General features: G+C 42.8%; 1 protein-coding gene across 1 annotated transcript; it reads right to left on the reverse strand.

Moving 5' to 3' along the window:
* Positions 1 to 3,605: 3,605 nt before the first annotated feature.
* Positions 3,606 to 11,673, reverse strand: LOC109893966 (protein CLN8). Its single transcript, XM_020487180.2, has 3 exons — positions 10,492 to 11,673; positions 9,224 to 9,877; positions 3,606 to 4,359 (listed from the first exon to the last, which is right to left on the reverse strand). Exons 2-3 carry the CDS (start codon positions 9,776 to 9,778, stop codon positions 4,045 to 4,047), a joined length of 870 nt encoding a protein of 289 aa, XP_020342769.1. The 5' UTR covers positions 9,779 to 9,877; positions 10,492 to 11,673; the 3' UTR covers positions 3,606 to 4,044.
* Positions 11,674 to 13,637: the final 1,964 nt, after the last annotated feature.

Consider the following 13,637-nt stretch of genomic DNA (forward strand, 5'->3'; position numbering starts at 1 on the left):
TCACCATGGTGTCATGAGTGCCACTGTCAAACGTTTTGGCCGAACAACAAGACCCCTTGGGTTGTGCCGTGGCGGAGATCTTTGTGGGCTGTACTCGGTCGTGTCTCAGGATGGTAAGTTGGTGGTTGAAGATATCCCTCTAGTGGTGTGGGGGCTGTGCTTTGACAAAGTGGGTGGGGTTATATCCTTCCTGTTTGGCCCTGTCCGGGGGTGTCATCGGATGGGGCCACAGTGTCTCCTGACCCCTCCTGTCTCAGCCTCCAGTATTTATGCTGCAGTAGTTTGTGTCGGGGGGGGCTAGGGTCAGTCTGTTATATCTGGAGTCCTTCTCCTGTCCTATCCGGTGTCCTGTGTGAATTTAAGTATGCTCTCTCTGATTCTCTATTTCTCTCTTTCTTTTTCTCTCTCAGAGGACCTGAGCCCTAGGACCATGCCTCAGGACTACCTGACATGATGACTCCTTGCTGTCCCCAGTCCACCTGGCCGTGCTGCTGCTCCAGTTTCAACTGTTCGGCCTGTGATTATTATTATTTGACCATGCTGGTCATTTATGAACATTTGAACATCTTGGCCATGTTCTGTTATAATCTCCACCCGGCACAGCCAGGAGAGGACTGGCCACCCCACATAGCCTGGTTCCTCTCTAGGTTTCTTCCTAGGTTTTGGCCTTTCTAGGGAATTTTTCCTAGCCACCGTGCTTCTACACCTGCATTGCTTGCTGTTTGGGGTTTTAGGCTGGGTTTCTGTACAGCACTTTGAGAGATCAGCTGATGTACGAAGGGCTATATAAATACATTTGATTTGACTTAATTCATAACAGTAATAATACATCCTGAATTCAAAATATTAGTCAAACTAGTAAAGTTAAGGTTAATTATGTTTATAAAAGGCCCTCAGTCCTGCATCAATTTGAATAATATTTTGTAAAAATATATAAAATAAATACCTATGGCCCCTTTTTCTCAGTGTGGGCTTTACCGTCTTGGCCGTCAGTCTCTTACGTCGGCTATTAAGACTTCAAATAATGTCATGGATGTTGTTGAGGTTTTCCCATGTGAATTGCTTGTCATACCTTATCATTTATAACCGATTTGTAAAAAATATATACTTTTACACAAAAGAGCTTTTGTGAGATGAGTAGGGCGGTCTGGAAGCAGCTCAACGTGGGTGAGTTTACTCCAAAGAACTCAATGCTAGACTGCAGGACTGAGGTTTCCATGAGAATATTCATGAAATACACATTTGTTCACAAATGACCAGGATAAGGGTTCAAACTCACTCACTCCGTCTCACACATCTCACACTCACTCCGTCTCACATGTCTCTTGAATGAACCTGATTTAATTGTCCACTAAAGACTAATTTGCAGGCATACAGAAGGTCCAATGAGATAGGTAACAAAGGAGACTAAAAGAGATTACCCATAAAGTACTAAACCCTAACTTCATTTTCAGGCAGATCAGTGGTAGAGACTAGTTACAAAGGGAAGCAACATGACTGTCTGTTTGGCACGGTGGTGCTTGTTATTAGACTACTCCCTACAGTTGCTCCTGAAAACAGTAATGCTTCTGGTAGCTCCCTTAGCGTCCATCCACTGCCTTAGTATTACAGTCTACGTGCGTCAGGTCAACTCCACTTTCAAAGATACTACACTGACAGCCACAGAGCACAGGAACCATTTCTACATGATGAGATGAATTGATAGAGATTCAATTAGAGCATGCAACACTACCGGCATGCTTGAGATTAGACTGCAATGTAAGTCTGGAAGTGTTTTGTACGATACAGAACAACGTTTCTTGCCTTCCAATGACGTGCGATCTGCCAGATCCAATGACCCAGTCTCCAGTCTGTCACTGTGTTTGTGCTCAGCCAGTAAATCTGCTGCCTCATGGACCTGTCTGTACTCAGCACAGTGGTTGAGTGACTACACACTGTGCCTATAAGTGCAAATACCACTGGTGCCTCAGGGCACTTCAAACCAGCCAACACCCCATTCCAGAGAGGTTAACTAACACATTCACACCTTCATGCTGGAAGCTGAACAAAGTAAACAGAACAATAATATACAGTGCCTTGCGAAAGTATTCGGCCCCCTTGAACTTTGCGACCTTTTGCCACATTTCAGGCTTCAAACATAAAGATATAAAACTGTATTTTTTTGTGAAGAATTGGAAACAAGTGGGACACAATCATGAAGTGGAACGACATTTTTTGGATATTTCAAACTTTTTTAACAAATCAAAAACTGAAAAATTGGGCGTGCAAAATGATTCAGCCCCCTTAAGTTAATACTTTGTAGCGCCACCTTTTGCTGCGATTACAGCTGTAAGTCGCTTGGGGTATGTCTCTATCAGTTTTGCACATCGAGAGACTGAAATTTTTTCCCATTCCTGAGCTCGAGCTCAGTGAGGTTGGATGGAGAGCATTTGTGAACAGCAGTTTTCAGTTCTTTCCACAGATTCTCGATTGGATTCAGGTCTGGACTTTGACTTGGCCATTCTAACACCTGGATATGTTTATTTTTGAACCATTCCATTGTAGATTTTGCTTTATGTTTTGGATCATTGTCTTGTTGGAAGACAAATCTCCGTCCCAGTCTCAGGTCTTTTGCAGACTCCATCAGGTTTTCTTCCAGAATGGTCCTGTATTTGGCTCCATCCATCTTCCCATCAATTTGAACCACCTTCCCTGTCCCTGCTGAAGAAAAGCAGGCCCAAACCATGATGCTGTCACCACCATGTTTGACAGTGGAGATGGTGTGTTCAGGGTGATGAGCTGTGTTGCTTTTACGCCAAACATAACGTTTTGCATTGTTGCCAAAAAGTTCAATTTTGGTTTCATCTGACCAGAGCACCTTCTTCCACATGTTTGGTGTGTCTCCCAGGTGACTTGTGGCAAACTTTAAACGACACTTTTTATGGATATCTTTAAGAAATGGCTTTCTTCTTGCCACTCTTCCATAAAGGCCAGATTTGTACAATATACGACTGATTGTTGTCCTATGGACAGAGTCTCCCACCTCAGCTGTAGATCTCTGCAGTTCATCCAGAGTGATCATGGGCCTCTTGGCTGCATCTCTGATCAGTCTTCTCCTTGTATGAGCTGAAAGTTTAGAGGGACGGCCAGGTCTTGGTAGATTTGCAGTGGTCTGATACTCCTTCCATTTCAATATTATCGCTTGCACAGTGCTCATTGGGATGTTTAAAGCTTGGGAAATCTTTTTGTATCCAAATCCGGCTTTAAACTTCTTCACAACAGTATCTCGGACCTGCCTGGTGTGTTCCTTGTTCTTCATGATGCTCTCTGCGCTTTTAACGGACCTCTGAGACTATCACAGTGCAGGTGCATTTATACGGAGACTTGATTACACACAGGTGGATTGTATTTATCATCATTAGTCATTTAGGTCAACATTGGATCATTCAGAGATCCTCACTGAACTTCTGGAGAGAGTTTGCTGCACTGAAAGTAAAGGGGCTGAATAATTTTGCACGCCCAATTTTTCCGTTTTTGATTTGTTAAAAAAGTTTGAAATATCCAATAAATGTCGTTCCACTTCATGATTGTGTCCCACTTGTTGTTGATTCTTCACAAAAAAATACAGTTTTATATCTTTATGTTTGAAGCCTGAAATGTGGCAAAAGGTCGCAAAGTTCAAGGGGGCCGAATACTTTCGCAAGGCACTGTACCTTTCTCCCTGTTCATCTGCACTCCTTCGCAATAAAACACTAACCAAAACAGCAAATTATAATCAAAGACAATAATACTGTGAGATGATTTCTTGTCGTCAGTGACATCTCCTTTCAGAACCCAGCTAGGTTCTAAAGTCCAAGAGCAAGAGGTCTTTTCATCCACATCTTGTAGAGACACAGCAGACCTCAAACCTCTACTGAGAACCTTTAAAAAAACAGTGGTTTAGTTCAACATCTCAAGCACTAAAAGCTAAAGAGTTTGTGAGAAATTAGTCACCCTTCCTCTCCTTTACAAGCATAGTAAAAGAGCCCCATAACTCTCCAAACAGGTTCACAGTTCTTGGCTTGTTTATCGCTCATGAGTTTTCTCCTTCTGCTCCCCACTGGGGCCATTGGGCGGCGGCTTGTTGCTGAAGTTCCAGTCAACAGGGTTGAGGAGCTGCATGGTCTTCTTGTGCGTCCAGATGGGGTTGATGATCACTGTGAGCAGGGCCAGGCCGGTGTAGAAGAGAATGCGCTGGGGCAGAGCCACGTACATGTTCATCTCCCCCCAGTGACTCCAGCTCACCCACCACATGTAGTACGTGAGCACCATGCGGCAGTGGAACATGTGGATCATCACCCACTGGTTGGCCTTCCAGAAGAGCGTCCTCGCCCAGCCAGCCTGGAGGGGAGAGAAGACAGATACTTGTACTGATTGGGCAGGGGATAAAGACTGTCACAGTGTTTGGGGTCGTCGTCATCTATAACGATGTACAGTGCCTTCAGAAAGTAATTCATATAAAATATCTTGAGTCAACAAGTATTCAACACCTTTCTTATGGGAAGCCTCAATAAGTCCAGGAGTAAACATTTACATAATAAGTAGCATTTACTCATTCTGTGTTCAATAATAGTTGTTAACATGATTTTGGAATGACTACCACATCTCTGTATCCCACACATACAGATCAAATCAAATGTACTTATATAGCCCTTCTTACATAATCTGATATATCAAAGTGCTATACAGAAACCCAGCCTAAAACCCCAAACAGCAAGCAATGCAGGTGTAGAAGCACAGATAATTGTAATATTGATTTGAGCACGGTGAAGTTATTAAAATCAGGCTTTGGATGGTGTATCAATAAACCCAGAGAATACAAAGATACAGGCATCCTTCCTAACTCAGTTGCCGGAGAGGTAGGAAACTGCTAAGGAGTTTCACCATGTGGCCAATGAGGATTTTAAAACAGTTACATAGTTTAATAGTTGTGATATGAGAAAAGTGAGAATGGCTCAGCAACATTGTAGTTAGTCCACAATACTAATCTAAATGACAGAGGAAAAAAGTGAAGACTACAGAATAAAAAATATTCCAAAACATGCATCCTGTTTGCAACAAGGCACTTAAGTAAAACTGCAAAATATGTGGCAAAGAAACAAACTTTTTCTCCTGAAAACAAAGTGTTATGTTTGGGGCAAATCCAACACATCACAGAGTACCATTCTTCATATTTTCAAGCATGGTGGTGGCTGCATCATGTTATGGGTATGCTTCTCATCGGCACGGACTAGGGAGTTTTTGTTGTTGATAAAAATAAACAATACAGCTAAGCACAGGCAAAATATTAAGAGGAAAACCTGGTTCAATCTGCTTTCCAACAGACACTGGGAGACAAATTCACATTTTCAGCAGGACAATAACCTAAAACACAAGGCCAAATCTACACTGGAGTTGCTTACCAAGATGATATTGAATATTTCGTCCTCGCACTGTCAACTGCGTTTATTTTCCAGCAAACTTAACGTGTAAATATTTGTATGAACATAAGATTCAACAACAGACATAAACTGAACAAGTTCCACAGACATGTGACTAACAGAAATGGAATAACGTGTCCCTGAACAAAGGGGGGGGGGGGGGGGTCAAAATCAAAAGTAACAGTCAGTATTTGGTGTGGCCAGCAGCTGCATTAAGTACTGCAGTGTATTTCCTCCTCATGGACTGCACCAGATTTGCCGGTTCTTACTGTGAGATGTTACCCCACTCTTCCACCAACGTACCTGCAAGTTCCCGGACATTTCTGGGGGGGGGGGGGGGCCCTAGCCCTCACCCTCCGATCCAACAGGTCCCAGACGTGCTCAATGGGATTGAGATCCGGGCTCTTCGCTGGCCATGGCAGAACACTGACATTCCTGTCTTGCAGGAAATCATGCACAGACCGAGCAGTATGGCTGGTGGCATTGTCATGCTGGAGGGTCATGTCAGGATGAGCCTGCAGGAAGGGTTCCACATGAGGGAGGAGGATGTCTTCCCTGTAACGCACAGCGTTGAGATTGCCTGCAATACCAACAAGCTCAGTCCGATGATGCTGTGACACACCGCCCCAGACCATGACTCTCCACCTCCAAATCGATCTAGCTCCAAAGTACAGGCCTCGGTGTAAAGCTCATTCCTTAAACGATAAATTTGAGACAAAACCTCGACTCGTCAGTGAAGAGCACTTTTTCCCAATCCTGTCTGGTCCAGCGACGGCGGGTTTGTGCCCATAGGCGACATAGTTGTCGGTGATGTCTGGTGAGGACCTGCCTTACAACAGGCCTACAAGCCCTCAGTCCAGCCTCTCTCAGCCTATTGCGGACAGTCTGAGCACTGATAGAGGGATTGTGTGTTCCTGGTGTAACTAGGGCAGTTGTTGTTTCCATCCTGTACCTGTCCTGCAGGTGTGATGTTCGGATGTACCGATCCTGTGCAGGTGTTGTTACATGTGGTCTGCCACTGCGAGGAAGATCAGCTGTCCGTCCTGCAGCGCCTTCTTAGGCGTCTCACAGTACAGACATGGCAATTTATTGCCCTGACCAAATCTGCTGTCCTCATGCCTCCTTGCAGCATGCCTAAGGCACGTTCTCACAGATGAGCAGGGACCCTGGACCTCTTTCTTTTGGTGTTATTCAGAGTCAGTAGAAAGGCCTCTTTAGTGTCCTAAGTTTTCATAACTGTGACCTTAATTGCCTACCGTCTGTAAGCTGTTAGTGTCTTAATGACCGTTCCACAGTTAATTGTTTATGGTTCATTGAACAAGCATGGAAAACAGTGTTTAGCATCGAATAGCCCCCGTGATATGCAACGTTTTAGGAACCTTTGGGGTAGGGGGCAGTATTTTCACATCGGGATGAAAAGCGTGCCCAGAGTAAACTGCCTGCTACTCAGGCCCAGATGCTAGGATATGCATATTATTAGTAGATGTGGATGGAAAACACTCAGATGTTTCTAAAACTGTTTGAATGATGTCTTTGAGTATAACAGAACTCATATGGCAGGCAAAACCCTGAAAAAAATCAAACCAGGAAGTGGGAAATCTGAGGTTTGTAGGTTTTCAAGTCTTAGCCTATCTAATATACAGTGTCTGTGGGGTCATATTGCACTAAGGCTTCCACTAGATGTCAACAGTCTTTAGAACCTTGTTTCAGGCTTCTACTGTGAACTGGGAGAGAATGAGAGCTGATTGAGTCATGGGTCTGCCAGAAGGCCATGTGCTCAGTCAGGCGTGCGCCTGTAGAGTTAGCTCCGTTCCCTTTCATTTCTAAAGAGAAAGGAATTCTCCGGTTGAAACATTATTGAAGATTTATGATAAAAACATCCTAAAGATTGATTATATACACATCGTTTGACATGTCTCTACGAACTGTAATATAACTTTTTGGACTTTGTCTGGACCTAGTGCCTGCGCATTTGGATTACTGTACTAAAGGTGCGAACAAAAAGGAGGTATTTGGACATAAATGATGAACAAAACTAACATTTATTGTGGAACTGGGATTCCTGGGAGTGCATTCTGATTAAGATCATCAAAGGTAAGTGAATATTTATAATGCTATTTCTGACTTTTGTTGACTCCATAACATGGCGGGTATCTGTATTGCTTGTTTTGGTGTCTGAGCGCTGTACTCAGATGATTCCATGGTGTGCTTTTTCCATAAAGCTTTTTTGAAATCTGACACAGCGGTTGCATTAAGGAGAAAAATATATTTTATTCCATGCATAACAGTTGTATTTTCATCAACATTTATGATGAGTATTTCTGTAAATTGATGTAGCTCTCTGCACTTTCACCGGATGTTTTGGAGGCAAAACATAACGCGCCAAAGTAAACAGAGATTTCTGGATGTAAATATGAACTTTATTGAACAAAACATACATGTATTGTGTAACATGAAGTCCTATTAGTGCCATCTGATGAAGATCATCAAAGGTTAGTGATTAATTGTATCTCTATTTCTGCTTTTTGTTACTCCTCTCTTTGGCTGGAAAAATGGCTGTGTTTTTTTGTGTCTAGGTGCAGACCTAACATAATCGTGTGGTATGCTTTTGACGTAAAGCCTTTTTGAAATCGGACACTGTGGTGGGATTAACAACAAATGTATCTTTAAAATTGTGTATAATACATGTATGTTTGGGGACATTTAATTATGAGATTTCTGTTTGAATTTGGCGCCCTGCACTTTCACTGGATGTTGGTCAGGTGGGACGTTACCCACGTACCCTAGAGAGGTTAAACCCTTTACAATGAAGATCTGTGAAGTTATTTGGATTTTTACGAATTATCTTTGAAAGACAGGGTCCTGAAAAAGGGTCCTTTGTTTGCTGAGATCACATTTTTAAAAAATCTTAGAACTTTTCTTCCACTGACAGAGTATTGTGTGTAGACCGTTGACCAAAAGTTACAATTAAATCAATTTTAATCCCACTTTGAGAATACTTTCTTTGAGAATTCCTTATGGGAGTTGCAGTGATGAGACAAGACTGTAACTACTAATTGGATACCACAAAATTTGGGAGAAAAAGGAGCAAAAATAATATTAAGTAGACCCAAGTCACATGAGATTTCACATGTCACTTCAGGAGAGGCGAAGGTCGAGAGCTTCCGAAACACAACCCAACCGTACTGCTTCCTGACACAATGCTCACTTAACCCAGAAGGCAGCCACACCAATGTGCTACACCTGACAACCGTGTCAGCGTGCACTGCACCCTGCCCACCACAGGAGTCGCTAGTGCGCGATGGGCCAAGGACATCCATGCCGGTCAAACCCACCCCTAACCTGGACGACGCTGGGCCAATTGTGCGCCACCCCATGAGTCTCCAGGTCACGGTCAGCTGCGACAGAGCCTGGACTCGAACCCAGAATCTTTAATGGCACAGCTAGCACTGCGATGCAGTGCCTTAGACCACTGCGCCGCTCGGGAGGCCGACTTGGGTCTATTTCTGCCTAGAAATTCCCCTTTCTCAAAATGGCCATCTGTACATTCATCATCATTACAAATCATGTCAAGGTGCTGGTCTCAGTGTTGAGTACGTAAACAGAAAAGGGGAATTGAAATCCATCTGTGCTTTTTATGTCTAGCCCACCAGTAAAACAACTGAACTATAAGAAAATTAATAAGCTTACAGTACAGTGTCACAAATGGAGTCAATCAACAAAACAGTAACATACTGTATAGAGAATATGATGCAAGACACCAGACAGACACAAACACTCCTTACCTTTAGTAACATCCAGGAGATGCAGGTGAAGGGTGTGCTCATCTCCAGTAGTAGTGTAACCATGGGCAGGTAATGTCCTAGTGAGTCCCAGACCACCGCCCCAGCAAACCCTGACAGGGCAAAGAAATGATGGGCGGCCAGGGGAAGGTCGAAAGCCCTGAACACCACACTTGAGGCATGCAGCGCCACATTCTCAAACAGAAAGAAGCCTGTGGCTGTGAGCACGGTGAACCAAGACCAGTCCTCCTGACCTCTGACCCTGTCCCTGGACACGGCCGACTCCTCGGTCAGCGCCCGTAGGCCCGCCACCGTGCTCTGGAGGCCGAACGCGGCCCGTGTGGCCGCCAGGTTCCAGAACACCTTCTCCTTAGCCAGCAGAGAGCGGTAGGTCTGGGAGAGAGCCATGGACACCAGGTGGGAGAGGACGAACACAGCGGTGTAGAAGGCAAAGCCCAGGCCGATGACCTGGAAGCGAAGACCCCAGGAGAAGTAGCCCGGACTGGGGTCGCCGGGGCCCTTGAATGTCGGCAGGGTGCTGGCCTGCTCGGAGGTCATGTTGGTTTGTGTGAGTGGATGGATTGTCTGTTGAAGGTCTCACAGAGTTGAGTGACCCTGTGATCACTGAAAGATCTCATGGGTTAGTCATCAACCACCCTGCAACAGGAATTAAATCCAAAACACATTAGTCAATGTTCATAAAATAGTTACGACATGCCAACATCTGCTAGATGGCGTTTGAAAATTACTCTCTATACGTAGCCAAAAACATGATCAGTTATTGTTGACCCAGGATTAGTGATGTCGGTGTGTTAACTTCCGTCTGTTTGAAATAACACCGAGGCACAAGACGGGAGAAGTGAGTGAATTCACATCTTATTTCGTTTGACAGACGATAACAGATATCGGGCACCTTTTCCCCCCCAAGGAAACTCGTCTGACCATGGTGAGTCAAATTAAATGAAATCTGATAAATGCAACAACGTGGCTAAATCAGTTAGATACGTTGTTAGATGGTAGCGAAAAAAGGAGACCAGTTTACTAAAACCTGAAACAGTACACAATTGTTGACTGTAACATTGTTCCACTCAGGCACAATTGCGATACCTTTGCTGCAACATTGTTGCAGGCTGTTTCTCAACTGTATCAGAACAGAATGTACTGACACAAAACAAACGGCTGTTTGTGTCTAGTCATCGCCATATATGACTTGTCATCGCCATTGTAGCAATCAGTATGTTTTTGTCCTACAAAGCATAAAAATGTGTTACCTTATTTGTTCATTATTGGCAAACATCAGTGTGTACTACTGTGAAATCAAAGATATTCCATCTGATCAGCAACGGGGTTGTTATCAATTTGGTCTTCTTCTTCTTCGGTGGGGTTTATCGGCAGTTGTCATCCAACGTTATGCTGCATTACCGCCACCTACTGTACTAGAGTGTTGGCCAAAGACAGGGATAAACTAAATTCTACCTGTCAGCCCCGTTGCTCTTAAAAAATCTAACAAAATATTTGGGACTATATCTAATGATGTTCTACTCAATATACTATTTAAATTAATTTAATGTATCCCCTTCTCCCTCATACTAGAGCTCAGCCTCTTTTTTCCCTCTGATACTGCCCACACTGTAGCAGTACATTGCCTCTACCTTGCTCATTGAAACTACAACATCAACAACCCACCTACTAAGTGCTTGTTGAGTCAGTACATCAACAGCCTCGTTCCCCTCCACCCTCACATGTGCTGGGACCCATGTAAATCTTATCTGTATACCCATCTGTCTAATCCTACCATGGATTTGTAGCACCTCATAAAGCAGGTCTTGTCTGCCACGTGGCCTAAAGGACTGGAGACTCATTAACACTGCACATGAATCAGAGCAAATAACTTCTCTGTCTGGCTTGACTTCCTCCACCCACTGCAAGGCCAATAGTATGGCCATCATCTCAGCCGTATATACAGCCATATGATCTGTAATACGTTTCCTGACTGACACCCCACATTCCTGCTCTACAAATGCTGACCCAGTACGTCCTGTCCTTGGATCTTTCGAACCATCTGTGTAAATGGCCACAAAATCCTGAAACACAGTATCCAGACATCTCTTAAACAATTCAGATGGATCAACACCCTCCCTATCTTTCTGTAGTCTCTCCAATACTTCTAGATCAACTGCTAGAGGCGGGAGTAGCCATGGTGGATTTACAGGAATAGCTACCGTTGGAATAAACTCCCTTCCATACAGTCCCATCTCCTTCGCCTGGGTTTTACCCACCCACCCAAAACTCGTATTCTGTCTTCGCTCATGTTCCCAGCATGTAAAATCCCTTTCGCAGGATGAGACACCCCATGTCCATGTAGGTTGACCCAATAATTAATTGCCAGCTGCTGTCTCCTAATCTGCAATGGCATATCCCCCATGTAGTGCAGCCACTGGGATCAATTTGGTCGCTAGCAAGAAAACAGAAAAGCCCACCCTATGAGTTTCCCTGCTCTGCTATTTGTCAACACTACTCAGGCAAGCATATGACTGTGTTTCTATTGGCCCTGGCAAGAAAACAGGAAGTCCCACCCTATGAGTTTCCCTGCTCTCCTATTGGTCAACACTACTCAGGCAAGTGTATTACTGTGTTTCTATTGGCCCTGAGAACATCATGTTATTAATCCCTAAATCATGTGGTGGCATCTCATCTACAACGTTTGAGGTATTGTTGTCATATAGGTCAGTAATTAGTGAACTATTGAATTACACTGCCGCAGCCTGTTTACTAGTTTAAATGGAGTGAAGAAAAGCAAATGAGACACCATCCGGTCCCTGTTTTTCATCCAAAAATGATGATATCAGCAATGATTAAACTACTTTTAAGAGGTGAAATCTTCAGTGTTAATTTGTCAAATGTTCGTAAATTTTTTTTTTGCAGTTGTGATGTGTTTAAAATAACAGAGATTTAAAAAAAAGAACAATGACAAAAATCAGTAAACATTTCAACATTTCAAACATATATAAATGCATCTTTGCTAAACAGGTGAATAAATACAAATATCAATGTAACAGTGTCAATACAAAAAGACAATGAATAAACAAATCATACATTCAGTATCAGTATTTTGCATGCTATCATAAGTTTATCAAAATGACCTGGACAAAGTAACAAATTCATAACAAAACACAAGTAAAAGCCCCCAAAAATTGTTTCAATGAGGCATATATCATATATTAATATATTTATTATATATATTTCTTTACAAATAAATAATATTTGGCATTATATTCATCCTCACTATAGATATGATATACAAGAGATGAAAATAGTTTTTAGCTAAATAACTACCTTTTGAATTTGTCTAGTCATTTCACTCCGAGATCCAGGAAGTGGTATATCAGTGTGTAATCCGTGTTTTCTCCACAATGTTGCCAAGAAAAAGACCTCTCATAAATACTAGTGTTCCAAAGCAGATAGACAAAACAAGGCCAAACAAGTCGTGTGGCCATCGATGAAGAGGAACGGTCCTAGTCACCGATGAAACATGTTGGGGAAAGAGGTAAAGTACAGTAGGTGGGTGTTCTACATTTGCTTAAAGAATATGGCAGTTATTTTTCTGCTGCCTTCATTAGAATGAAACTAAACTAAAATGTAAAACAAACTACATTCCACATTTACTAGGGACTTTGTTTCCCTCTGAATTCATACCCAATGAGCAGTCATTTTACACCCTCAGCCACACCAGCTGACACTATGTCCCATAGACATTTGACTTGATTTGATTAAAGCCTGGAAAAACACAGGGCCGCATTGTTTGGCTGGTTATAGCTGAATGACTGGAACTGTCTGGTTGTGTGTGTTCAGCAAGGGTTACCCATTTGGACATACAGTGGAAATAATATGTGGGAAAGGATATGGGGTAACAAATCAAGGGGAAACAATATTATAAATCCCATGTTAAAAATAATTATACATTAATAACTGAAAAAAGAACTTGGGCGCCATCTACTGGACTAAATTGGCACTGTTATACTTATAGGTACAACAAATGTAGGCAGCTTACCCTAAAAATATCAGGCCTCAGGTTAACCAACAGTAGAGAACCAATGGTTGTCTGTGGCAGGATTGAGAATACGATATTAGAATATGGCACAATTTGTTATTCTATAAATGGCACTGGTAGTGGTATGTATAAAATGTAACTCTACAATGAGTAATTCAAATGCAGAGCACAGAACAAATTCTTCTCATAAATGGAATGGTAGTAAAATATATGCAGCATGCTTTTCAATACTGAACATCCACTATAACTCCTCCGATCCGCCTTGTACATTTTTGTCTTCCACTTTATATTTCCTCGACCTTTCAAACACTCATCAGACAGACATAAAACGAATTGGGAAAAAACAAAGTTATGCATGAATATGCT

Source organism: Oncorhynchus kisutch, linkage group LG7, assembly GCF_002021735.2.
Source record: "Oncorhynchus kisutch isolate 150728-3 linkage group LG7, Okis_V2, whole genome shotgun sequence".
Taxonomy (NCBI): Eukaryota; Metazoa; Chordata; class Actinopteri; order Salmoniformes; family Salmonidae; genus Oncorhynchus; species Oncorhynchus kisutch.

Coding starts and splice junctions, on each gene's coding strand:
- LOC109893966 (XM_020487180.2), bottom strand. CDS start 9,778: ATGACCTCCGAGCAGGCCAGCACCCTGCCGACATTCAAGGGCCCCGGC. Junction 4,360..9,223: donor TCTCCTGGATGTTACTAAAG/GTAAGGAGTGTT, acceptor TCTCCCCTCCAG/GCTGGCTGGGCGAGGACGCT.